The sequence below is a fragment of the Aquarana catesbeiana genome, linkage group LG02 (assembly GCF_042186555.1).
Source record: "Aquarana catesbeiana isolate 2022-GZ linkage group LG02, ASM4218655v1, whole genome shotgun sequence".
Classification (NCBI taxonomy): domain Eukaryota; kingdom Metazoa; phylum Chordata; class Amphibia; order Anura; family Ranidae; genus Aquarana; species Aquarana catesbeiana.
The window spans coordinates 81,343,513-81,369,684 of NC_133325.1; the positions used below are offsets into that span (position 1 = coordinate 81,343,513).

Here is a 26,172-nt window from a genome sequence, read left to right on the forward strand (position 1 = left end):
CCTGGCTGAGACAATGAAAACAAAACTAATAATGTAATTGCAGAGAACAGATATAACAGAAACAGACTGGCCCCTGGATTCTGTTAAAGGGGTTGTAAAGGTTCGCGTTTTTTCAGCTTAATGCATCCTATGCATTAAGGTGAAAAAACATCCAACAATACCAGCCCCCCCATTTTACTTACCTGAGCCCCTAAACCTGCTGCGCTCGCCCCCAATGTCCTCTTCGCCGCTCAGCCTGGCTGTTGATTGGCTAGAGTGGATGGATTGAAAGCAGCACAGCCATTGGCTCGCGCTGCTGTCAATCACATCCAATGACGCGGCGCTGGGGGGCGGAGCCGAGTGATACAGTGAGCGGCTATATATGTATCACGGGAGCGCGCCCGCAAGAACTCGCCACCATGCGAGAGAGCTTGCATGAAGGTGTTTAGTTCTTGCGGGGAGGAGCTGAGACAGCCGCCGAGGGGACCTCAGAAGACCAGGTCCGGGGCCACTCTGTGCAAAACGAGCTGCACAGTGGAGGTAAGTATAACATGTTTGTTATTTTGAAAAAAAAAATTCCTTTACAACCCCTTTAAAGCATCTATTTAAGTTTATTTGTTACATCTTATTTTATTCTCAAGCTGAGAAAAGGGATGGTGTGAGATGTTATTAAAACCCAGAGAACAGAATAATCTCACATTTCATATGTCAGCAGCTATCTCTAAGCCTGGGTTCACACTAGCACGATCTCAGAGATCGCATGTGATTCGCACTTGCACCACAGGTGCCGATCACATGCGATCTCTGAGCAATGCGAGTTCAGCCATACAAGGCGGTGTGAACTGCCTGCTAGAGAGGAGCGATACGGGAACCGGCGCTGGAATCACTCTGGTTCCTGCATCGCACTAGTGTGAACTCAGGTTAAAAGTTGTGAAACTAAAACCTTGAGAAGGGAGGAGGAGAGAGAGATAAAACATTGTAGGAAAATTCAGTCTCTGTACAAGAAGCCTATTCTGCCTCTATTGTGCTTTAATGAACAATACAGTGAAGGTCTTTGTCTTTTTCCACCTTATTTTTTATTTAACACTAGGGCTTTTTTTCAGCGGGAACGCAGTTCCGGCACCTCCAGCACTAAATGTATGTAAGGGGCGTGGGGTGTGCTGGAGGGTCTATAGATGCTGGCTGCTGGGGGATCTATTGTCGCTGGTGGGGATCTGTTTTTGTGTGAAGGTCTATTGTTGCTAGTGGATGATTTATTGTTGCTGGGGGGGGGTCTTATGCTGCTGGTAGGAATCTACTATTGAGGGAGAGGTCTATTGTTGCTGTATGCTTATGGGTCTATTGATGATGGCTGCTGGGAGATCTGTTTTTGCTGCTGGGGGGTCTAATGTTGCTGAGGTGGATCTTTTGTTCCTCGGGTGGTATTTTGTTGTGGGTGGTCCATTGTTGCTGTGTGTGTGGAGGGGGTTTATTGTTGTGTGGAGCTAACTATTGTTGCTGGGGGTGGGGTCCATTGTTGCTGGGGGTGTCTATTGTTGTATGAAGGATCTATTGTTGCTGTGTTAGTGATCTTTTGCTGCTAGGGTGGGATCCTATTGTTGCTGGGATGGGGTCCATTGTTGCTGGGATGGAGTACATTGTTGCTGGGATGGGGTCCATTGTTGCTGGGATGGGGTCCATTGTTGCTGGGATGGGGTCCATTGTTGCTGGGATGGGGCCCATTGTTGCTGGGATGGGGCCCATTGTTGCTGGGATGGGGCCCATTGTTGTGTGAAGGATCTATTGTTGCTGGGGTGGGTTCTATTGTTACTGGGGGATCTATTGTTGCTGGCTCCACGGGATCTATTTTACTGCTTTTCTTGTTTTTAGATGAGAGTAAATTCCATACAAATTATTTAGCGCCACAAAATGATACTTGGGGCAGTACTGTGACTTGGGTAGGGGGTGGGACCAAGGGACGGTGCTCAGAGAGAGCGTAGGGTGCGTAGACAAGGGGGAACTCAGAAGGGGGGAGTTCCTGCACCTATTCTCTGAGGAAAAAAAAGCCCTGTTTAACACCAATCTTCTCCACATTGTGTTCAGCCAACTGCTGAACAGCACTAGTAGCAATACTTTTACTCTTGCCTCGGGACCATTATCCCCTTTATTAAGCAAGCTTTACACTGGCTTGCCATTTTCCTGCTTCTATGGCCCAGTATTTTAATAAAATTCTGATTAATATTAGCAGAGGAAGTTTATTTGTACAAATTTTGAATAGGGTTTTTTTTTTTTTAATGCCAATCGTCCTCAGATCTCCTTTAGAATATTAGCCAAATCCAACTTGATAGGTTTATATGGGGCTTTTAAACTTCTATTCTGTACTATATTGTACAACTCATCTATTGTGTGTTGCATATAATCTGGTGCTTGATTTTATGAATGGACCACCTAAAACCAAACTGGCAGCCACATAAGGTGGGATCCTCTTCTACAGAGTCTTCTGGGTAGACATAATACATTTGGGCAGTACTTTTACTAAACTCTTCCGCCCGGACAGTTTAATTTACCAAATAAGCTACTCTCTCCCATGTGCAAGCTATTCACCATGTTCCTTCACTGTACAGTAGGGGTCCATAATCATGCAGAAAAGATTGGCATGCTTGTAAATCAAAATTCCCTTCAGATTTTAAAAGTTTAGTTGTCCCTTTTGTCCATTCTGCTCATTTATCTATGGACTTAGTATAGGTAGAACCTATATATGAACCTTTTGGTTCATATATTCTCTAGTACTCCTCTTGTGCTGGGCATTTTCTGAGGGCCTCTTTCCCTCTATTCTCTTTTATTCTCTTATTTTAATTATAGTGACCAGCCAGCCTTTTCTCTTCTCTACTTGTACCAATATCCTCATGCCTCTAAAACAAATAGTACAGCAAATCTACAGATTTACACATGTAGTCTTCACTTATCTATGTGGATAGAAGGGGTTTATGACAATAGACAAAACACTTGCTAAGAAACCCTCCTGGTTTCTTCTCCTGTGGGTTTTATCTGATCCAACCATGCACCTCTGACCTAGGTAGCCCTGAGGGGTCAACGCAGGGAACTGCAGAGGATTAACCTTGCCCACTCTTGGTCCAGCCGAAGAATGGGGGACACAAACACATTCTCATACACACACATTACCCAACAAGCAGGAAGGTCGGGGGGAACATTCTAGGAAACGTCAGTCTCTGAACGCGAAGGACACTGCAAGCAAAATGGAGTTTCTTGTGCATAAATGAACACTACAGTGAAAGTCTTTGTCAATGTATCTGCAGGAATAACATAAGCACTTTGGAAGGACAGTTCTTAATTACAGTAAATGATAACATGATTACCTGGATCCTACTCTGCTGTTTTTATTAGGAAAACGGTGTTAAAATAAAAGACCTCTTTAATCCATTTAATTGTGATTTTTCCTTTTTTCCTGTCGTGCTTTCAAAGGTGATGCCAACTTTTATAACTCTTTTCTGATGATCCATGAGTCTTGCAAAGCACACTGTGCCACCCCAAGACGATACATGACCTTCCTCCAAGTATATGAGGCACTTTTCAACAGCAAAAGGACAGAGCTGACCAAAAAACAAAAACATTTACAGGTATGTAAAAAAAAAAAAAAAAAAAAAAAAAAGATTAGGCTTAAAGTGATGTCTTTTTTTAAAAATAACAAACGAGTTATACTTACCTGCTCTGTGCAGTGGTTTTGCATAGAGCAGCCCAGATCCTCTTCTTCTCGGGTCCCTTGTCGGCACTTCTGGCCCCTCCCTCCTCCCCCCATAGCAAGGGGCCTGCTATGAGGGCACCCGAGCCGAGCCGCTGCTCTTTGTGTCCATTCAGACACAGAGCCCCGCCCCCTATTTCTCCTCATTGGGTTTTAATTGACAGCAGCGAGAGCCAATGGCACCCCTGTGTCTCTCAGCCAATCAGGAGGTAGAGTCCCAGACACCTGAGTCTCTCGTGCAACATTGCTGGATTTAGATAGGACTCAGGTAAGTATTAAGGGGGCTGAGGGGGGGCTGCTGCACACAGAAGATTTTTTATCTTAATGTATAGAATGCATTAAGTTAAAAAACCTTCTGCCATTAGAACCACTTGAACTCACTAATACTCGGATTATTAGCACTACTCTGTAGATGGTGACAATACCTGACACTTCATGGTATGGAGGAGCACATGTCCTCCTCCCTTGGAACATTACTCATGTCTAGTAGTCAATTGCTAGGCTCAAGCACTGCCACATGACTAGGAAAATAAGCTCACTGCTACTCTGGGTTGCCAACACTAGTCATTATATTTCTGGCTGTGGAGAGTAAGGTGCGTATAGGGGGGTGGAGAGTGTCGGGGACCTTTGCAGAGCGTTGTCAGTCTGCCTTGCATGGGCAAGGTGGCAGTTTCTCTTTAGGAAGCAACAATCTTAGTGATCATCTTTGTAAACTGTCTGACCTGGATGCCAGGTGAAAACTCATGTTTTATCATGAAAAAAAAATCTAAATACCATGTGTTCTACTTTTGTGAATCTTGCTTATTGTAGTTGTAATAAATCTTATGAAATTCAATTCATATCAATACCATCTTGGTATCGTGGCAGCCTCATTGGATTTCTTGATTGACGTAAAGTGCACCTGTGCTTTGCTCCACTAGCATTTATTCACTGTTCCTTCGCTGCTCCACCACACTGTTTGGGCCTTAGGAGCAAAGAATGAATACCTGGTACCTCTGAGTATTGTTGCATGAGTAACTCACTCTCCTGAGGGCCAATGTACACCACAATGCTCTTTAGCACCTGCATTTTATTGGGTTGTGGCAGCCTATTCGATTTGAATAGGTTGTGAGCGTACCTAAATACATGATTGATAATATAACTGCTGTACATTTTTTAAAATAATGTACACTGCAACATACGGTATATGTGTGTTGGGATTCAGTTTACAATAAATAGCAGTGCTACACATATATAGTTCAATGCCATAATGTATTATCTGCATCATAAAGTGAGGAACCCATACTTCCATGATACAGCACTGGATGCCTAAATGGTCAATTTTTTCAGACACAGGTGCTGTCACATTGGGCTGTGAAGAGAGCCCATAGCCCTATACACAATATTCTTCAGCAATAACAGCTTATGCCCCGTACACACGGTCGGACTTTGTTCGGACATTCCGACAACAAAATCCTAGGATTTTTTCCGACGGATGTTGGCTCAAACTTGTCTTGCATACACACGGTCACAAAAAGTTGTCGGAAAATCCGATAGTTCTAAACGCGGTGACGTAAAACACGTACGTCGGGACTATAAACGGGGCAGTGGCCAATAGCTTTCATCTCTTTATTTATTCTGAAAATGCGTGGCACTTTGTCCGTCGGATTTGTGTACACACGATCGGAATTTCCGACAACGGATTTTGTTGTCGGAAAATTTTATATCCTGCTCTCAAACTTTGTGTGTCGGAAAATCCGATGAAAAATGTGTGATGGAGCCTACACACGGTCGGAATTTCCGACAACAAGGTCCTATCACACATTTTCCTTCGGAAAATCCGACCGTGTGTACGGGGCATTAGAGTTTACTCAGGGCTTCATTCCTTCTCTTTGGAGGGCAACTGAGCAGCAGCAAAGTGAGTATAAGGAAGTGATGGGGTAGTGTTGGAGTAAGACTATTGCTGCAACCTACGTGTGCAAATCACAGGTTCAGTATCAGTTTGCAAATATAGATGGTGCAAAAGGTAGGCAAAAAACTGAATCCTCAAGGTAAAGCTGGTAGAGATCAAATCCAGCAGTGGTGATGAATCATAAACATAAGCAGACTCAAAAGGCAGCTCCTGGGAGATATGAAGAAATCTCTGGAGCAAAAACAAAACAGAGCGCGCCACTCTAGGTGCAGCATCACAACTAATCAAAGTTTATTTAAACTTTACTACTATACTAACACTGCACTTCTCAGGGGGGCCCAGACAGTACAGTGTCAGTACAGTAATAAACTTTGTTTAGTTGTGATGCTGCACCTAGAGTGGCGCTCTCTGCTTTTATTTGTTTCAGTATCGGATGCTGTGCAGTGATCTCCAACATCCAGGTGAATTTAAAAAAAGCTAGTCTTTTTTTCCCCCCATTAAACAACATTTTAATGGAACACTGTTGTATTTCATTGCATTTAGCCACTACAGCCTGCAGCCTCTGTAGTGGCTAAATGTAGTCTTTGATATCCAACACTTGTGTAATTTTCGGATGCCTGTATCCCCCCCACCCGCTGCACCCCATAGTTCCAGCCCCTGCCCCCTATGTCATATCTGAGTCCTGTAGTGACATAGGAGTTGGAGGCTGGAACCATGGTGTATGGTGGGGGTGAGCATCCAACATTCCTAGAAGTGTTGATTGCCAAAGACACTAATGCCGCCTGCAGAACTGGAACAGGTCTCTTTACCACTTAACCACAGTAAATTAGGTTCTTTGTAGCATTCACACATTAAAATGCCGGAGTATGACAACATTTGAATTGTTTTCTGGGTTCTCAGTCATAGACATTCATTTTGACAGTTGAATTAGCAATGTTAAACAGACCAGATTTTAATTGCAGAATGTTAATATTTTATAATTTTATTATAAAGCCAACATAATTAGGTAATTAAGCAAATTAATAAGAAGAGCCAAGTTCTCATCACATATACTGGTTATCAGTTTGTTGAACTGATACAGTAATGAGGAGGTGGAGAATAACTGCCAGAACTCTTATTATGTTGAGGCTGACAATAAATGTCTGGATACATCTGGGTCCTACATCTCCCTCTGAATCTCCCATTGTTGCCCATTGAAGGGGAACTGCCAGTAAGTACATCATCATGTTTTTCTAATCTGATGCTTTGTTGTGTAGGCTGGTGTATCAAAGCTGAATGAAGCCAAGTCTCTGGTAGATGAGCTGAAGAGGAAAGCTGGAGAACAAAGCTTATTGTTAAAAAGCAAACAGGCTGAGGCTGACTCTGCGCTCCAGGAGATCACCACATCTATGCAGGTAATGATGGAATATGTAAACTGCAGCCCATCGTGATTGTGGATGAATATGAATGATAGAGTAGAAATACAGTATGTTCCTGCTAATTAAACTATTCAAAAAATATCGAATAGCAAACCTTTCAAATCTGCCTTTCTGTTTGGCTGCCAAATACAAACTACTTAAAAAAAGCAATAGAAAAATAGCTTTTTTAGGTTTTTACAAAAAATACCTTGAGTTAAGCAGACCACATTTTTCAAACTTTTAAAGAAGGAACCCCAACTATGAGTTTCTCTTATCAGGGTCCTTTTGGTCTGTTAAATACCACTGAAAGTGTTCTGTTATATTTGTTAGATAAGTGCAAACAAAATACCTGTTGATCTTGTGAGAAACCCAATGAGCTGATAACTTCCTGTGCTCTTTGCCTCTGCTGACTCTTGGCACTCGTCCCCGTTCTGTTTGTGAGTTACAGAGCACCTTCCACTATGGTATGGAAAATTGGATGTTGTAGACCACTGTCTGATGTTCAAGTTAATTGAGTATATATTTTTCAATTCAACAGTAAAAAGAAAGTACTAGATTTTTTACATTTCAGTTACAGTATATCTTTATACCCTTTTGATAATTTAATCAAACAGTCTGATTAACATTTGACTTATCTTAATATGGACAAAACCCACTTATATAACCCTCTAGACCAGTGTTTTTCAACTCCAGTCTTCAAGGCGCCCCAACAGGTCATGTTTTCAGGATTTCCCTCAGATGAAATGGCTGTGGTAATTACTAAGGCAGTGAAACTGATCAAATCACCTGTGCAAAATAATGGTGAGCCTGAAAACATGACCTGTTGGGGCGCCTTGAGCACTGGAGTTGAGAAACACTGCTCTAGACATCCAACATCCAGAAGACATGCTCATATTTTAGCTATAGCACTTGGTTGGGTACAAAACAACTTAAGCTGGTTATACTTGATTTTTTTTTTTTGTTCAACCTCTCTGACGTCAGAATACACTGATCATTGGCTGCAGCTGCTGTTTGATAAAAGTTTTCCAGCGTGGCCAGTCATCAGAAGTTGATCTAATGATTGACTTCTGTCGACAGAAAAAGCCACACACAACAGAATTCAGCTGGTCTCTATTGAACTAGGCCAAATTTCGAGCAGTGTGTACCCACATTTAGAGTTTCCTATGCAGTGGCGGCTGGTGGTGGCACACGTGGGTCCCCCTCCCCCGAGGGTCATTTGGGGCAGGTCACAAGCACCCCAAACACCCCCCCGTCGGTCGAAGAGCCCCGCACTTACCCCCCAGGCATTGCTTCCCTCCAGAATGTAGATAAGGGGGTCGCACGCATGGATAGTGGGGGGCGGGGCCTGTGTGCCCTTAATGGACGGGCTGCCCCTGTTCCTATGCCTATTTCCACAAACTACGACCAAGGCTAGGTTCACACCTATACTGGCTGCGGTGGATGCGTTTTTCCAGTGCGTTTTGTGTTTTTTACATGCATTTTTGACTAGTTTTTAATGCGTTCTTTAATATTTTGTGAGTTTTACATTTTTGGGAGGTGCCTGTTGTCATGCGGGAGAAAGCAGCAAAAACACAGCAGAAGCACTGCATTTTGATGCAATTTTTTTGGGGTATTTGACATATACCATAAAATGCAACTTCACAGAACATGTAAGCAATATCAATTAGCATTTGGACATTCAATTTACAGGCATATCCTGCCAGAAAAAAAGATCACTTGGAGCAGTTGTCAGAGGATGAAACTAAGTGTGGACACATAGCCCAACCAACCACACAAGTGTATTAAGGTTCAGGTACCCCTCTGGGCGGGTTGTATAAATGCCTACCCTGCAGTGAAGAGGAATTCCTCCTTTATGCGTTTCTGCTGTGTTTCCATTGAAGTCTATGGAACTAAATATGCAACCTGCTGTGGGCAAAAAAGTCCCTGACCCATTCTAAAAAACGCACAGATGTGAACGTGTCCCATAGGAAACCATGTAAAACAGACTGTAGTGCGTTTCTGAAAAAACTGAAACTGCAGAACGCAAAGGTGTGAACCTAGCCTTAAACACATGCATGCCCTCTTGTTCATTAACTCACTACAAGGTTAAAGAACTTAAAAAACAACAGGCAATGACAACCAAGCCTGTAGCCTGACTAAAGCCATGTCCAGAATTCTCCGAAAAGGGGAGGGAAAGGGGTTCTGCATTCCTGTCCTAGGTTTGCAATGCTGCTCCTCTATAGATTCTGCACCGTAAGTTAGCATTGTCACCCTTAGACTGAAAGTGTGTTAGGATAACTAGTGAAAATAAAGGTAAAAGAAAAGCTTGGAACAAGAAAATAATGCAGCCATCAAATCTAAGGACTGTTAAGCTTTGGTATCGTCTTAGTTAGCCACTTTAGATGTTGTGATTTTTGGTGTAAATAGTTGTATACATTATACTATACATAAATGCACTCTGTTGAAAGTAGAATTTAAAGTAAAACATTTTTTTTTCTGCCAGTAAATACCTTATACAGCCCACTTCCTGTTTCTTGTCTGAAAAAAAGACTAGGCTTATGACATCATGTACAGCTCTCTCTCACTCTAGTGAGAGTTTGCCAGTAAGGGAGGAGGGATGAGTCATAAGACGGCAAAAGAAATCTGCAGTGCTGCAGAGCTGGAGGTGTGCCTCTGTGTGTCTGTGTAAATCCAGGAAGTGAACAGGCAGCAGCTTCAGCTGCCCACAGTAAAATGATTGCAGCCAGACTCAGTGGAGGGAGATTTCTGCAGCATACTTGGCAAGTACATAATAACATATATAAAGTAATATGCAAAGTGGTTGAAGGAAAGCTTCAGAATGTCAAAGAAGTTTTTATTACAAATTATGTGAGCAGACTGCAGTTCCTCTTTAAGGATGAACTTCTAAATTTGCTCCATGCACAGCTGTAGTTCACTAGACCACTATTGATTACCGGTACTTTGAGTCTCAAGGTAAACTCTATGAGCTAATGTGAAATTTACTAAACAAAAATTACACAAAGACAATAGTTTTATTTTATTGTTTTAAAAGTATAAAGGATCGTTTAAAAAGCACTGATACCAGTTTAGAAGGTGTGGATAAAAAATGTGCACACTTGTAGGCTTCACTACAGTTTAGCATTGCTTTGTTATACAATATTCTGGTATTTCAGGAACGCCATTTAGAAAGTCGGGATCATGAGAGAAGCTTTTGATAGCACCAATCAATGCTTGTTTATTTTAAAATCTGAAACCGGATTGGTGTTTATGGGCAACAGCTTCGGTTTTCATTACACAGCCCAACTGGAGGCATCCATTATTTATTATTATGCCCTCGCCAATGCAGTATTAGAAACATCACTAAGTCATAAGCCATGAGATAATAGGGAATAATCTTTTCACAAATGCCTGTGAATGTAACTACAAATGTTCTGTCAGATGAGTTTATTTCTCAAACAGCTCATGTGTTGAGGCAATGGCATGCCTGGCAGCAGGACGAAACAGAAAAACAGACATGGCAGACATCTGCTCTTGGTGCGCTTGTACTGAGTGAAGTACTGAGCAATATGCTCTTTTTATCTTCCAGAACGCCAGCGATCAAAAAAATGAAATGGAGAAAATAAAACATAAAATAGCAGAGGAGTCTGCCAAGATTGAGGAGAGACAAAGACAAATTGATGATGAACTAAAAGACGTTCAGGTAACAAAACAGAATCTAACTTATGAAGCAATAAAATATACAGAAGGATATTTGCCTCTACACTGCCAAGCAGACCTATTTGATCACTCTCATTAACACCTTCTCATCCAGTCCCCATCAACTCTTCTCTACCTTTAACTCTCCACTAAGGATGAGCTCCAGCGCGTTCCCACAGCCCACGTGCAGAGCCCGCCTGGAAGTCGGCACTGCGCTGCGCTAATCACAAGCAGTGAGCCATTGTCCCGATGCGCGGCTGCAGAGATTGGGAAATGTCTCACTGCCTGTGATTAGCGCAGTGCCGACTGGCGGGCTTTGTACGTGGGCTGTGCGAACACGCTGGAGCTCATCCTTACACTCAACTTCTTCCTCCACTGCCACCACCCACTAACTCGCTCACTGCCCAGGACAGTCACTTCAAAAATAAGATTGATTAAATTTGTGATGAAATCTCCACTCTACAGATATCCCCCCCCACTTAACAGCCTATGTCCACACGTACAATCAACACTCCCCTTATTCAACCCTGCTACTATAGATGAGGTTGCTAAACTTATTTCCAATGTCCCTTGGCCCCAGCCCCTCTCAAATACCGGGGTCACCCTCTGACTTTATCCTACACTCTCTAACCCACATCTTCAATCTCTCTCTCTCTTCTGGCATCTTCCCAAATCTCTAAAACATGCAGTAGTCACCCCCTTACTTAAAAAAGCCTTCCTTAGACCCCACCAATCTTAACAACCTATGCCCCATCTAATTGCTCGCCTTTTCCTCCAAACCCCTTGAACGCCTGCTCTACAACCGAGTGACCACCTCATTAAGAATAACCTTCAGTCTGGATTTCGCCCTCAACACTCCACAGAAATTGCTCTCCTAAAACTCACAAACGACTTACTAACAGCAAAAACCAATGGACACTATTCTCTACTACTTCTTGACATTTTGGCTGTTTTTGATATGGTCGACCATCCTCTGCCTCTCAAAAAACTATACTCTTTAGGTCTCCGTGACTGTGCTCTTTGTTGGCTCTCATCTGAACTATCCCATTGCACCTTCAGTGTCTACTTCCTTTCTCCGTTGGGGTCCCCCAAGGTTTCTGTTCTTGGAATTCTATTCTCAGTCTACTCATCCTCCCTGGGTCAGCTGATAACCTCCCATGGCTTTCAATATCATTTCTACACTGACGACACCCAAATTTATCTCACTACCCCTCAGCTCACTCTATCAGTCTCCTCACGCATCTCTAATTTACTAACAGACGTATCAGTCTGGATGTCACACCACTTCCTCAAACTCAACCTGTCCAAAACCGAGCTCATAATTTTTCCTCTGCCACGTGCCCCTTCCCCAGGCTTCTCTGTCAAGATCAACGGTGCAACCATCAACCGGTTCCCCGCATGACAAGGTACTAGGTGTTATCCTGGACTCTGAACTCTCCTTTCGGCCCCACATCCAATCACTTTCTAAAGCTTGCCACCTCAACCCCTCAATATCTCCAAAATACGCCCCTTCCTAACCAATGACACTATAAAGCTTCTAATTTACTACCTGGACATCTCCTGCCTCGACTTGCAACTCCCCTTCAAATTGGTTTACCTTTAAATAGGCTATCCCCCCTTTGTGCCATCATGAATGCTGCTGCCAGACTCATCCACCTTACAAACTGCTCAGTGTCGGATACCCCTCTCTGTGAATCCCCCCATTGGCTGCCACTCACCCAACTAATTAAATTCAAGATCATAACCTACAAAGCCATCCACAGCTCTGCCCCCAGCTACATCACTAACCTTGTCTCAAAATACCAACCTAAATGTTCTCTTCATTCCTCCCAAGACCTTCTGCTCTCTAGTTCCCTTGTCATCTCCTCCCATGCTCACCTCCAGGAATTCTCCCAAGCCTCTCCCATACTTTGGAATTCCCTACCCCAATCTGTCCGACTATCTCCTACTCTATCCACTTTTAGGCAATCCCTGACAACTTTTCTCTTCAGAGAAGCCTATCCCACCTCCACCTAACAACTGTACTTTTATTTTTTCCATCAGATCATCCCCCACAGTTATTACCTTTTGTATCACTTGACCCTCCCATTTAGTTTGTAAGCTCTAACGAGCAGGGCAGTCTGATTGTAACTGTATTGTATTGTAACTGTACTATTTGCCCTCATGTTGTAAAGCGCTTGCCTAACTGTTGGCGCTATATTAATCTTGTATAATAATAATAATAATATTTTAGAAGAAATATGTACAGGGTTATGCATATTTTTTCAAAATTTCTATCTAATGATTTTAGCAGCGATCAGGAGGCGGTAGGCTAGGTTTGGTTGAGGCTGAGTTTATCCTTGGCAATATCCAACTAGTTCTAGGACATCGAGAAAGTACAGTATATGGCCTCATTTAAAAATGTACATTGCAGGAACTTTTGAATGGGACCACCTTCCACCTTGCTGGCTAACGCCAAATGCACAAGCATTTCAGTGCACCACAACACACAAATATGTACCATATTAAAAATGCACAGGCTGCCTAAACTAAGTGCTTCTTAACGCTTAATGTTAATAAATTTCGTTTTTTCTTCTTTCCACATCTTCCAGCATCAGCTTCTTTATTGGCTCTCAGCATTCAGCCATGTGACATCTCAGAGCTGCAAAGGAAGTATTTTCACTCAGGGTTACCTGTTCAACACACCTTATTTGTACTGGGTCAGGGGGAAATGCCCACCGGTCCTCGCCTGGACCCAGAACAGCCTCTGCTGCAGCCTCTCACCTTGCTAAAGAGGACCTGTGCTGATGGGCAGATGCAGTGACACTTGAGAGATTTTTCCCTGCTCCAGCATTTCCATAGACTTGTATGGAAAGAGAAACCGTTTAGCACAAAAGCCTGTTGACACTGGCCCCTACAAATGTTGCAGTCTGATCACCAGAAGATAGGAGGTCGAGGACATGCTTTCTCCTGCCTTCAACAGACTGATGACATTATCTCAGCCTAGGCAAAGACGGTTGACTGGCGCTCAAGGGTGGCATGACTCTTTAATGATAAGATCAAAGGTGGAGCATTAAGAGAAAAAAAAAAATATTCTGTTGCGGAATATTGTAACACACCAGAAGTTTATTCATACAGACTTGTAACTGACACGGCTAACTGCCTATATATTTTGTGGGTTGGAATGTTTTTCTGAAGTTGTGCATGGTAGTCAGAATTGAAACATCACTTCTATGACTGCTCATACGGTTAATAAAAGTGAAAGATTGAAATGTGGTACATGTGCATGCCCATCTTACATTCTATAAAGAATGTTTGGACCATCCTGCTTTTGTAAAAAACTGGCATCGTATACAGATGCTGCTAGATTTATGCATCTGATAATTTATATTTTAGACCAGGATTTCTCAACCAGGGTTACGTGGAACTTTAGGGTTACTCCAAAGATTGCTAGGGTTTCCTTGCGCAATGAAGAGTTTTTACCTCTCAGTAACCACTGGTAATATCGGTTATCTTTTTAGCTGTGCTTTCCCACTGGTAAACCATGTCCTTCTCCCACTGACCGTTAATATAAAGGGTTCTTTCCCCATTAGCCACCAATGTTTGGGACCACTGATTACCAATATAAGAAGGCACTTTTCCACTGACCATCAATGTAAGGGCACTAAAATTTTTCACTGTTGGTGTTTTTTTTCTGGCCATTATTATCCACTTAACCACCGGAAGATTTACCCTCCTTCATGAACAGGCCATTTTTTGCGATACGACACTGAGTTACTGAGCTATAGTGTGTAGCTGGCTAGTAGGAATGGTGTACCTTTCATCATAGGCCTTGTTGACTTCTCTCCAAATGAAGCGTTTATGGTTGTGGCCAAAAAGCTCAATTTTGGTCTTATCACTTCAAATGACTGTGCCAGAAGGTTTGAGGCTTGTCTCTGTGCTGTTTGGTGTATTATAAGTGGGATACTTTGTGGCATTTGCGTAGTAATGGCTTTCTTCTGGCGACTCGACCATGCAGCCCATCTTTTTTCAAGTGCCTCCTTCTTGTGAATCTTGAAACAGCCACATCACATGTTTTCAGAAAGTCCTGTATTTCACCTGAAGTTATTTGTGGGTTTTTCTTTGCATCCCGAACATTTTTCCTGGCAGTTGTGGCTGAAATTTTGAGTTTGAACACTGCTGATTTGGCATTCTCAATTCCTTGGATATCTTTTTATATCCCTTTCCTGTTTTATGCAGTTCAAGTACCTTTTCCCGTAGATCCGTTGACAATTATTTTGCTTTCCCCATGACTCAGAATCCAGAAACGTCAGTGCAGCACTGGATGAAAGATACAAGGGTCTGTCAGGAGTCCAGAAACTCATTGTCCTTTTATACACACACTAATTACAAGTAAACAGATCACAGGTGAGGATGGTTTCCCTTAATAGCCATTCAAACCCCTTTGTGTCAACTTGCGTGCATGTTATCAGCCCAAAATCACCAGGGTATGTCAACTTTTGATCGGGGTCATTTGGGTAGTTTCTGTTGTCATTATGATTTAAAAAGAGTAAACGCAGTTCCTTGGTAATAAATGGCTTCAGCCAAACACTAAACATGAGTGAAAGAAAAGTTTTTGTGTTATCATTCATATTTTCTGAAAAATGGCCAAGAAATCATAAATTCTGCCAGGGTATGTAAACTTATGAGCACAACTGTATATACGTGATACTGCACAGAACAGCTGCCCTGTAGCAGTAAATCTGCTATGGGGTGGTTGTTAAGTGGCTATTATTTGTTCCATTTCATGATTGTTACTGAAACATTTTTTTCCTATAGAGCAGGGGAGTGTTAAACCTGCTCTGGGTGTCATGTATGCTAGATACACTACACTTTTTACTCTTTTATGTATTAAAAAAAAAAAAATATATATATATATTATTATATAACTTACTGACCGCGCAAATGTGCCGTAAGCTAGAGAGCAATAATTTAGCAGGGGTTCCCTGAGACATGAAAACTATTACAAGGCTTACTCTGTTTTAAAAAGGTTGAGCAGGCTGACACCATGAATGTTCTTTTTTACAGCCTCTGATTGAGGAAGCAAAGCAGGCAGTCGGAAACATTAAGTCGGAGTCTTTGTCTGAGATTCGTTCCTTACGTATGCCACCTGACATTATCAGGGACATTCTCGAAGGTGTGCTAAGACTCATGGGCATTTTTGATACTTCTTGGTTTAGCATGAAAAGGTAATGTATACATTCTTTACAAACAAATGTATTACAACTTTTTTAGTTATTAACATCAGTCACAAAGGCATTGCGGTTTTTCTTGATACATTTAGGCTCCATGCACACTAGCTCTTTTTTTTAAGCCAAAAAAAACGCTGGATAAAAAAACGCTCATAATAACTTTTTGTAGTAGCATTTTAGCAGCGTTTTAGGAGTGTTAGCGTTTTCCATGCACACTAGCGTTTTTTTTTAAGCTCCTAGAAGCGGTCATTAGCATTTTTTTCTGCTCCTAGAAGCTAAATAGTGTTATCCTATGTGTCCATGCATGATACTTTAGGCTATTAGAGTTTTTTAAACTTCAGCGTCTAGGAGCAGAAAAAAAAAAATTATTTTTATAGAGTGTCCTGGAGCGTTTTTCCAGCAGAAACGCACCTAAACTCTACTAATAGCGTTGTTTGAGCTTTTTTCTTCCTTTTTCTTCTCTTTTACAGCAAAAATGCCAATATAATGCTAATGCTCCTAAACGCTCCTAAAATGCTACTACAAAAAGTTAATACCGGTGGTCCAGTGATTTTTCCAGCATTTTTTTGCTTTAAAAAACACTAGTGTGCATGGAGCCTTAAAGGAAATAAAAGCTAAAGAAATGCTAATAGGAGCGTTTCTGCTGGAAAAACACTTAAAGAAACACTACACTTCTGCTCCTAGACGCTGAAGCTCAAAAAAACACCACTAGCCTAATGTAGTGTGCATGGACACATAGGATAACACTATTTAGCTTCTAGGAGTAGAAAAAAATGCTAACAGCTTTTAGGAGCTTTAAAAAAAAGCTAGTGTGCATGGAGCCTAACATACTGCCTGGAGTATAGATAAAGCATGGTATGTTAGCCAGTAAGTTACTTCAAAGATGACTGTATTTAATAGACTGCATGCAAAAACGTACAAAGATGCTTCCTGCAGCGTTTAGCCTGGGTTCATACTTGTGCGAACACAGACATCGTATGTGATTCGCACCCGCACTGCGGTGCTGATCGCATGCAATGTCTGTGCAGTGCAAGTTCAGCCATACAGTTGTATGGCTGAACTCGCATTGGATTCACAGGAAAATAGTGCAGGGACTTTTTTTATAAAAATTCTGTTTGGGTACAGCTTAGCATGACCACGCAATTATCATTTAAACAGCAACAGCACTGAAAGCTGAAAATTGGCTTGGGCAGGAAGGGGGTGTAAGGTGGTTAACAAATTTTGTTTCAAATTCCTACTTTTTGTTGTTCTAAAGAAATCCCTGTGTGTTTGTCTGTGTCCATGTGGGAAAGTGAATGTAATAGGAGTGATTTCATAATTATCAATCAGCTGTGCACCTGCAGGGCTCGAATGAGGAAAGCTGGGTCTGCATCCCTTTAGACGTGATTTCCTATTGGGTGTATCTCACCAAAAATTACATTTTTGTTGCAGGGGATGCCTTAAATCTGATTTGTATCTTAGGGCAGATTTCTGGGAAAATCAGTGAGCCAATCACACAAGCAGGAAATTATGTTTCTGGGGGCGTTCTGTACACATTCTGTATACAGAACACCTCCAGGTAGCCATATTGCATTGTATTTTACAGAAAATTACAGCACTGCAGATTGAAAAGAAAATGTAATTTTTAATAACATTCTATTACAATATGACTTGTGTCGCAATTGTATACACTATATTATTTTTTCTTTATTTGCTATTTTTTTTTTCCCTATGAAAGTGAAGTTACCCTTTTAAATTTGAAATGAAAGCATCAACATCACTTTTGATATGTGTGGCTGTGTGGGACTCCGCCAGTACAGCCGAGCCATTCATTGACAGATATGTCAATGAATGAACTATAAGTCACATCTTCATCCACAGCAGACAGACTTGTAGTTCTCAATGGAACACAAGTGAGGTGATCACTGTGCTTGTGGTTCATTGACTCTTCCTCCAGCTCTTCAACTGAAAGCCCGCACCTCAGTACAGGCAGTCAGCTGAAGTAAAAGTCTGCAGGAGCTTGCCATTGCAACCACGATCCACAAATGCAAAACGTTTCAGGCTTCTGTGAAAAAAAATAAAATAATAAAAACACATTTTATTATTTTTTAAGGTAGACTTAGCCTTTAAATACATTCATTTCCAATGTTTGACTACATAACAACTATCTGAAAGCACACCTTTATGTTATTATTTGGTGCATTTCTTCTGTAGCTTTCTTGCCAAAAGAGGAGTACGGGAAGAGATAGTGACATTCGATGCTAGAAACATCTCAAAAGAAATACGTGAAAGTGTTGAGGAACTCCTCGAGAGGAATAATACATCTTTTGAGGCCAAGGTACCTTGCTCCATATTTACAGGACCCTTATAGTTCTTTTTACTTTTAGATTTGTTTCATTTCTTAAATTAAATTTTATATGTTTAGTCTGCTGTCATCTGATGTTCTTGTGTACCCTGGTAATGACTGAGCCTGTACAGAGGCTTGTGGTGCCTACCTAGTGATTTTGTAGTAAGACATTCTCTGATCATAAACCGCCAGGTATACTGTGCGCATTCCTTCCTACTTTGGCAGTTTGCAAGCAGAGTGTAAGAGCCGGTTCACACGGGGGCGACTTGTCAGGCGACCTAGCCGCCTGACAAGTCGCCTCCCGTTCTGTACAATGGAACCGTTCTAATCGGAGCGACGCAAGTCGCTCCGACTTAGAAGAAAGGTTCCTGTACTACTTTGGGGGAGACTTGCATAGACTTCTATACAGAAGTCGTCTTGCAAGTCGCCGTGGCAGTTGTGTGCAGGTCGCCTCGGTGAGGCGACCTGCAAGTCGTGCCGCTTCTAGTGTGAACCGGCTCTAAGAACCGAGGCTGGGTGTGATGGCAGTTAGATATTTCATCAACACATATTTTCCAGGGGCTTAGGGCTCATTTACACTTGCTTCAGCTCCAACACACATTAACGGCTAGTTTACACTTGCTTCAAAACATGTCTTCAAGCATGCTTTGTTAAAGCTCTCTGAATGCCAGTCAAAGCCCCTGTCACTAAATAAAATGGTTAGCTTACAGTCCTGTTTACACCTTGCTTTTGCTTTTCTTTGCTTCAGCTTTGCTTCAAAAATTATACCCCATGTAGCTTCAGTGGTGCTTCAAAGCGTCTTCAAAGACTCCATAGAAGTCTATGGCAAAGCTTGCTTGAAGCCTCATTGAAGCTCCACCAAAGCCTTATCGAAGCCCCACGGAAGCCTCATCGAAACACCAAGCAAAAGCAAGGTGTAAACAGGACTGTAAGCTAACCATTTTATTTCGTGACAGGGGCTTTGACTGGCGTTCACAGAGCAATGTCCAAAGCCATGTTTTGAAGCAAGTGTAAACTAGCCCTTAAAGTGATTGTAAAGTCTCATTTTTTTATTTCTATAAAAATAATAAACATGTTATACTTACCGGCCCTGTGTAGGGGTTTTGCACAGAGCAGCCTGAACCCCCCTCTTCTCGGGTCCATCTTTGGTGCTCCTGGCCCCTCCCTCCTGTCGAGTGCCCCCACAGCAAGCAGCCCCCCATCTCTCCTGGTTGGCTAACTAACTTTGATTGACAGCAGCGAGAGCCAATGGTGCACAGCTGCTGTGTCTCAGCCAATCAGGAGGGAGAGTCACAGACGGCCGAGGCACTCCTGGACATCCCTGGAGGAAGATGGACCTCAGGTAAGTATTAGGGGGTGCTGGGGTGGCTGCTGCACACAGAAGTTTTTTCATCTTAATGCATAGATTGCATTAGGATAAAAAAAAAACTTCTGCCTTTACAACCCCTTTAATGTTTGAAAATGCAGTAAGTGAAGTTTTAAATCCCCCAAACAACCAGTAACACTACACTAGATACAAGAAAGGAGCACATCATTCTTAAAGTAGATTTACCCTAAAGGAATGACATTTGCTTTGTTAAAGCACACTGTACCTTAGTCCACTGACTTTTTCCATCCATTATTGCATTTCAATTGTGCCGATCACCTACAGCAGGGAAGCTCAAACGGTGACCCGTGACCTCCTGCTCTTGGATGTTGGGTCAGCAAGCCCAGATTGCGTGTTGTTGACCTGCCATCCCAGAGCATCAGAGTGGATGGAGCCGTCACCGGAGGAAGCAAGTGGCTGTGGAGGGAGCAGGAGCCACATAAGCCAATGCTTCTTTTTAGCATCCTCTTTGAAGCCCATGAGACAGGATAGCAACACAGGATCTCATTTGGAAGGCAAGGACAGAGTATGATCACCCTATTACAGGAAGTTCCTGAATAGGGACCCTCCTTACAGGGTCGCCAAGTGTTATTTTAATGAAATAATTAAATTTTTAAATACATTTTTAATATATTTTAAATAAACTGAACACGGTAAAGCTTATATGATGTTTGTGTTCAAGTTTACATTTACTTTAGGACACTTTTCACTATGAAAACCTAAATTACACAAACTGAGTTTATTGAACCTCTGTCTGATCTTTGTCTCGCATTCAATGTACAGAATGCCAAAAGAGCCAGTGCTGCTGCAGCACCTCTTGCCGCCTGGGTGAAGGCCAATGTAAAATATTCCTATGTTCTGGAGAAGATTCAACCCCTGGAGAAGGAGCAGACAGTGCTGCAATCGTATGTATTCTTTACAATCTAATACAATCTTCCAGTCATGCCTAATAAGACTGCATGTTCTATTATTTTAGAGAAGATCCTATCTTGACCTGCAGGCACTCACATGGAATAAAAGTGACTGCAATGAAATTTTGATTGGATGGCTTAGAATATCTCAACAGAGTCCTTGTTTGTTTTAAAGTCCCAGTTATAACTAAGAGTAAATTACATGATATGCCCTAAAAAATGGATGACCATGGCAAGCAAAGAAGCATTCCTACCTAATGATTAGTTGATTAGACAGGTTATGGTGAGAAGGCCAAAAAAGATCCAAAAACACTCAGCTAAAATACAATCAAAAGACTTTAGGCTTGCATACAAGACTCCTCACCAGGTACTAATTTTGTTTTCATATCTTGTTGCTACCCCATCACAGATGTGCCATTTGTACATCGCATGAAGAGAACGGCCCTAAAAAAAAAAAAAAAAAAAAAAAAAAAGTGCTGATTGGCTAAAGTGTTCTATATTATTGGCCGTGAACTGGACAAAGCGTCAACCTCAGCGGCATAAAAGGAACAATTGCATACCCATGCTTTACTGTTTTTAAATTAGCAATAAACCCCTCATTTTGTAAATTTGTGATATAAGTGTCATTGGATCAATAAAGGGGCTGCCATTGCTTGACTTCTGAAAATTCTACTTTGCTGTTTATTTATGGCTAGTTTACCTTTGAATTACAGACCTGGAAAGTTGTCAGTCAGCTTTCCTTATCTTGGTATTTGTTCTGTATCCTTGACTCAGAAAATATTGAAGTCATGACATTTTTAAGACAACCAAGCAGCTAACATTTTTTTTAAGGCTAGGTCAGCCATGGCAGCCTACACACTTCTCACATGACAGGTCCTTTATGAAGACAGTGCTGTGCTTGTAAATCAGTACTTATTGGAGTCTTTTTGTAACATTTCTAGAAATTTCAAAAGAACAGAAGAGAGGAAGCAGAAACTGGAGGATCAGCTTAATACAGTTGGACAGAAAGTGGCAGAGCTGAAGGAAAAGTAAGTGTCCCGTTACGTGCTGTGTCATAAAAAATGGTTGTTGGGATTGACTATGGAAAATAAAAAGCTGCAGCATGTGTATCCAATCATATTGGTGAACAAGATGTTCTTTTTTGCTTGAATAGAGTAGAGAAGAGATACAGTATATCTATTTTAGGGAGATTTTTCCCCAGTTCCTGTTTCAGGAGTGATGGAGAATCTTTCCACTGGTGATACTAACTCCTACAAAATCAAGCTTTGGCTGGAGTAAAGAATCTTGTATTGCAATTAGATCAGTTTTAACCTTTTAATAAATCAGGTTGGACCATAGATAATAGCCCACACATACACAAAAAAAGGTTGCTTTCAAATCTTACAAGGCTACTTAAAAACACCTGATCTTAATAAGTAAATATGGGGATTTAGTCACCCCACTCGTCCACACCAATACTTTATTATCAGTGTCTACCAGTAAGTATTTATAGAAAGAGTCCCTTTATAGTGCAATTTAAGCAGAGCAATCTGCAGCTAGCACACTTCTCCCATGTAAGGAGTGAGTATGCCCCATGATTTTGAGAAGTGGAATTTATCTTTCATTCTATGAATAGTGTAGGACCCACTGAAAAGGGGGTACTTTGACGCAGTAGTGGGCTTAAGCACGGTATGGCCATATGGTGTGACTAAATCCCCATATTTACTTATTAAGATCTGGTGTTTTTAACTAGTTGCCGCCCGCCCACCGTTAAATGACGGTGGGACGGTGAAGCTCTCGTTCAGGAACACCTCTCTCGCGCTCCCGTGGGGGCGCGTAGCACAGCTATCGCTGCCGCGCCGTGTCCTAGCAACATTCTCCATCTCCGTGTCTGCGGCTCTTTAACCATGTGATCGGCTTTTTCAAACACAGCTGGCCACATGTAAACATGGAGATGCTTGTAATCGGCGCTCCTCACCTCACACTGACAGAGTGTGTGGCAGGGAGAGCCGATTAGCGGCATCTCCTCACAGGAGACATCTATACATGTAATCAGGGCACTGATCATCAGTGCCCTGATTACAATATCGACACCAGTGCCACAAATCAGTGCCAGCAATCAGTGCCCACCACTGCCCATAAGTGCCACTAATCGGTGCCCATTAGTGATGCGAGTCCATGCTGGCTATCAGTCCCGCCTATCAGTGCTGTCCATCAGTGCCCATCAGTACTGCCTATCCGTGCCGCTCATCAGTGCCACCTATCAGTGCCCATAAGTGCGGCATATTAGTGCCTCCTCATCAGTGCCGCCTCATCAAAGCACATCAGTGAAGGAGAAAAATTACTTAATTACAGATTTTACTGACAGAAACTAAGTAAAAAAAAAATGTTTCCAAATTTTCTGGTCTTTTTTTTTTTTTTAGTAAAAAAATAACCCAGCAGTGATTAAAAAATCACCAAAAGAAAGGTCTATTTGTGTGAAGAAAATGATAAAATTGTAATCTGGGTACAGTGTAGCATGACCGCGCAATTGTCATTCAAATTGTGACAGCGCTGAAACCTGAAAAATGGCCCGGGCGGGAAGGGGATGTAAGTGCCCAGTAGACAAGTGGTTAAGTAGCCTTGCAAGATTTGAAAGCAACCTTTTTTTGTGTATGTGTGCGCTATTCTCTGTGGTTCAATTTGTATATTGGTCTTTATAGCAGCACAAACCTTAGAAATGTATGTTTAGGGTGTGTCCCCCAACCCTTTGTTTGTTTAATAAATCAGGGGTGCAGCCGATCTGTAGCAGTGATTTTAATTTCACCCTGATAAACCCTAGCTCCTATTTTGTCATGGTCATGTGATAGTTTACATTTTTGGAGGTTGTATTCGATATGTGCAATGAGATATCACACAAATACCTATAAGTATAACATTTATTAATATTTATTAAAAGTAATGACAGATAATATTAGAAAACAAAACAAGAGTTAAAAAAAAAAAAGTTGTCTATAGTTCTATTTATATTATGACTGATGAACACAGTGTATCTATCTGAGGGGTTAAATCTCATTAGAATCACAAAGTACTCCCAGGTATGAAGGGCTTAAGTGTACATATGTAACTCATTGGCTGTGTTTAGTAAAATATGGTAATTTTTTTTTTTTTGTAAAATGTGCGTAAAATATTTTCCTTAACCGTAGAATATGTTTTACAGGTTTCAGACGCGGACAACTGAAGCTGCTAAACTTGAAGCTGAATTGTCGAGAGCTCAGGAGATAATTCAGTCTGCTGAGCTACTGATAGGCCAGTTGGATGGGGAGCACAAACGGTGGAATGCACAGGTCTGTATCTGATTGTACTATCTTCACAGGGAGCTAGTGACCCCCATAAAATATTGTGTAGGTGACAAGACTGTAGTGTTTGGCTTTAGGGCCCTTTCACACTGGGGCGGTTTGCAGGCGCTATTGCGCTAATAATAGGGCCTGCAAACCGACCCGAAAGTGCCGCTGCTTTGATTCCAGTGTGAAAGCCCCGAGGGCTTTCACACTGGAGCGGTGCGCTAGCAGGACGGGAAAAGTCCTGCAAGCAGCATCTTCGGAGCGGTGAAGAAGCGGAGTGTATACCACTCCTTCACCGCTCCTGCCCATTGAAATCAATGGGACAGCGTGGCTATACCGCCGGCAAAGCTCCTCTGTAGAGGCGCTTTGCGGTGGTTTTTAACCCTTTCTCGGCTGCTAGCGGGGGGTAAAACCGCCCCGCTAGCGGCCGAATACCGACGGTAAAGCGCCGCTTACAATAGCGGCACTTTACCGCCGACGCCGCCCCCGCCCCAGTGTGAAAGGGCCCTTACTGCTACCACCTAAACAATGACTGTGAATTTTATGTTTTCTTGACTTGCTATTTAAAGCCTAACTCCATGTTTTAGTGAACTTTAAATAATATGGACCAATCTGGTCCAAACAAACTATTTTCTTAACCACTTGCCGACCGCCGCACGCCAATTTATATGTCGGCGCAATGACAACCTTGGGCAAATGGGCATACCTGTATGTCCCCTTCAAATGGCGGGACTAGCGGGCTCACGTGCGCACGCTGCGTACAGCGTGACTGTGCTCGCGGGACCCGTGGACTTGATGTCCGCCTGTCTCCTGGTGATCGTGTCACAGAGCCGCAGAACAGGGAAGTGCTTATGTAAACAAGGCATTTCCTGTCATCTGGAGCAGTGATCGCTGTCATGTGAGTGGAAACCCATCCCCCCCAGTTAGAATCACTCCCTAGGACACACTTAACCCCTTCATCGCTCCCTAGTGGTTAACACCTTCCCTGCCAGTGTCATTTACACAGTAATCAGTGCATTTTTATAGCACTGATCGATGTATAAATGACAATGGACCCAAAATAGTGTCAAAAGTGTCCGATGTGTCCGCCATAATGTCGCAGTCCCGATAAAAATTGCAGATCGCCGCCATTACTAATAAAAAAAAATTAATAAAAATGCCATAAAACTATCCCCTATTTTGTAGATGCTATAACTTTTGCGCAAACCAATCAATATACGCTTATTGCGTTTTTTTTTTTTTTTTTAACAAAAATATGTAGAAGAATACATATCGACCTAAACTGAGGAAAAAAATAGTTTTTTTATATATTTTTGTGGGATATTTATTAACCACTTCAGCCCCGGAAGGTTTTACCCCCTTCCTGACCAGAGCACTTTTTACAATTTGGCACTGCGTCGCTTTAACTGCTAATTGCGCGGTCATGCAATGCTGTACCCAAACGAAATTTGCGTCCTTTTCTTCCCACAAATAGAGCTTTCTTTTGATAGTATTTGATCACCTCTGCCGTTTTTATTTTTTGCGCTATACACGGAAAAAGACCGAAAATTTTGAAAAAAAATGATATTTTCTACTTTTTGTTCTAAAAAAAATCCAATAAACTCAATTTTAGTCATACATTTAGGCCAAAATGTATTCGGCCACATGTCTTTGGTAAAAAAAATGTCAATAAGTGTATATTTATTGGTTTGCGCAAAAGTTATAGCGTCTACAAACTAGGGTACATTTTCTGGAATTTACACAGCCTTTAATTTATGACTGCCTATGTCGTTTCTTGAGGTGCTAAAATGGCAGGGCAGTACAAAACCCCCACAAATGACCCCATTTTGGAAAGTAGACACCCCAAGGAATTTGCTGAGAGGCATGTTGAGCCCATTGAATATTCATTTTTTTTGTCCCAAGTGATTGAACAATGACAAAAAAAAAAAAAAATTACAAAAAGTTGTCACTAAATGATATATTGCTCACACAGGCCATGGGCATATGTGGAATTGCACCCCAAAATACATTTAGCTGCTTCTCCTGAGTATGGGGATACCACATGTGTGAGACTTTTTGGGAGCCTAGCCGCGTACGGGGCCCCGAAAACCAATCACTGCCTTCAGGATTTCTAAGGGCGTACATTTTTGATTTTACTCCTCACTACCTATCACAGTTTTGAAGGCCATAAAATGCCCAGATGACATAAAACCCCCCCAAATGACCCCATTTTGGAAAGTAGACACCCCAAGCTATTTGCTTTGAGGCATGTTGAGTCCATGGAATGTTTTATATTTTGACACAAGTTGCGGGAAAGTGACAAATTTTTTTTTTTTTTTTTTTTTTTTGCACAAAGTTGTCACTAAATGATATATTGCTCACACAGGCCATGGGCAT

The 26,172-nt window shown here is 42.0% G+C and overlaps 1 protein-coding gene across 3 annotated transcripts in view; it reads left to right on the forward strand.

The window, feature by feature from the left end:
* Window positions 1–26,172, forward strand: part of DYNC2H1 (dynein cytoplasmic 2 heavy chain 1) — a 669,732-nt gene that overhangs the window by 246,967 nt on the left and 396,593 nt on the right. For all 3 annotated transcript variants that reach the window (XM_073613106.1, XM_073613107.1, XM_073613108.1), the window contains exons 54-61: window positions 3,442–3,596; window positions 6,866–7,003; window positions 10,572–10,685; window positions 15,728–15,888; window positions 18,085–18,208; window positions 20,367–20,488; window positions 21,436–21,522; window positions 23,673–23,799. In XM_073613106.1, the coding sequence (XP_073469207.1) occupies window positions 3,442–3,596; window positions 6,866–7,003; window positions 10,572–10,685; window positions 15,728–15,888; window positions 18,085–18,208; window positions 20,367–20,488; window positions 21,436–21,522; window positions 23,673–23,799 (1,028 nt within the window). The remainder of the gene's footprint in view (window positions 1–3,441; window positions 3,597–6,865; window positions 7,004–10,571; window positions 10,686–15,727; window positions 15,889–18,084; window positions 18,209–20,366; window positions 20,489–21,435; window positions 21,523–23,672; window positions 23,800–26,172) is intronic.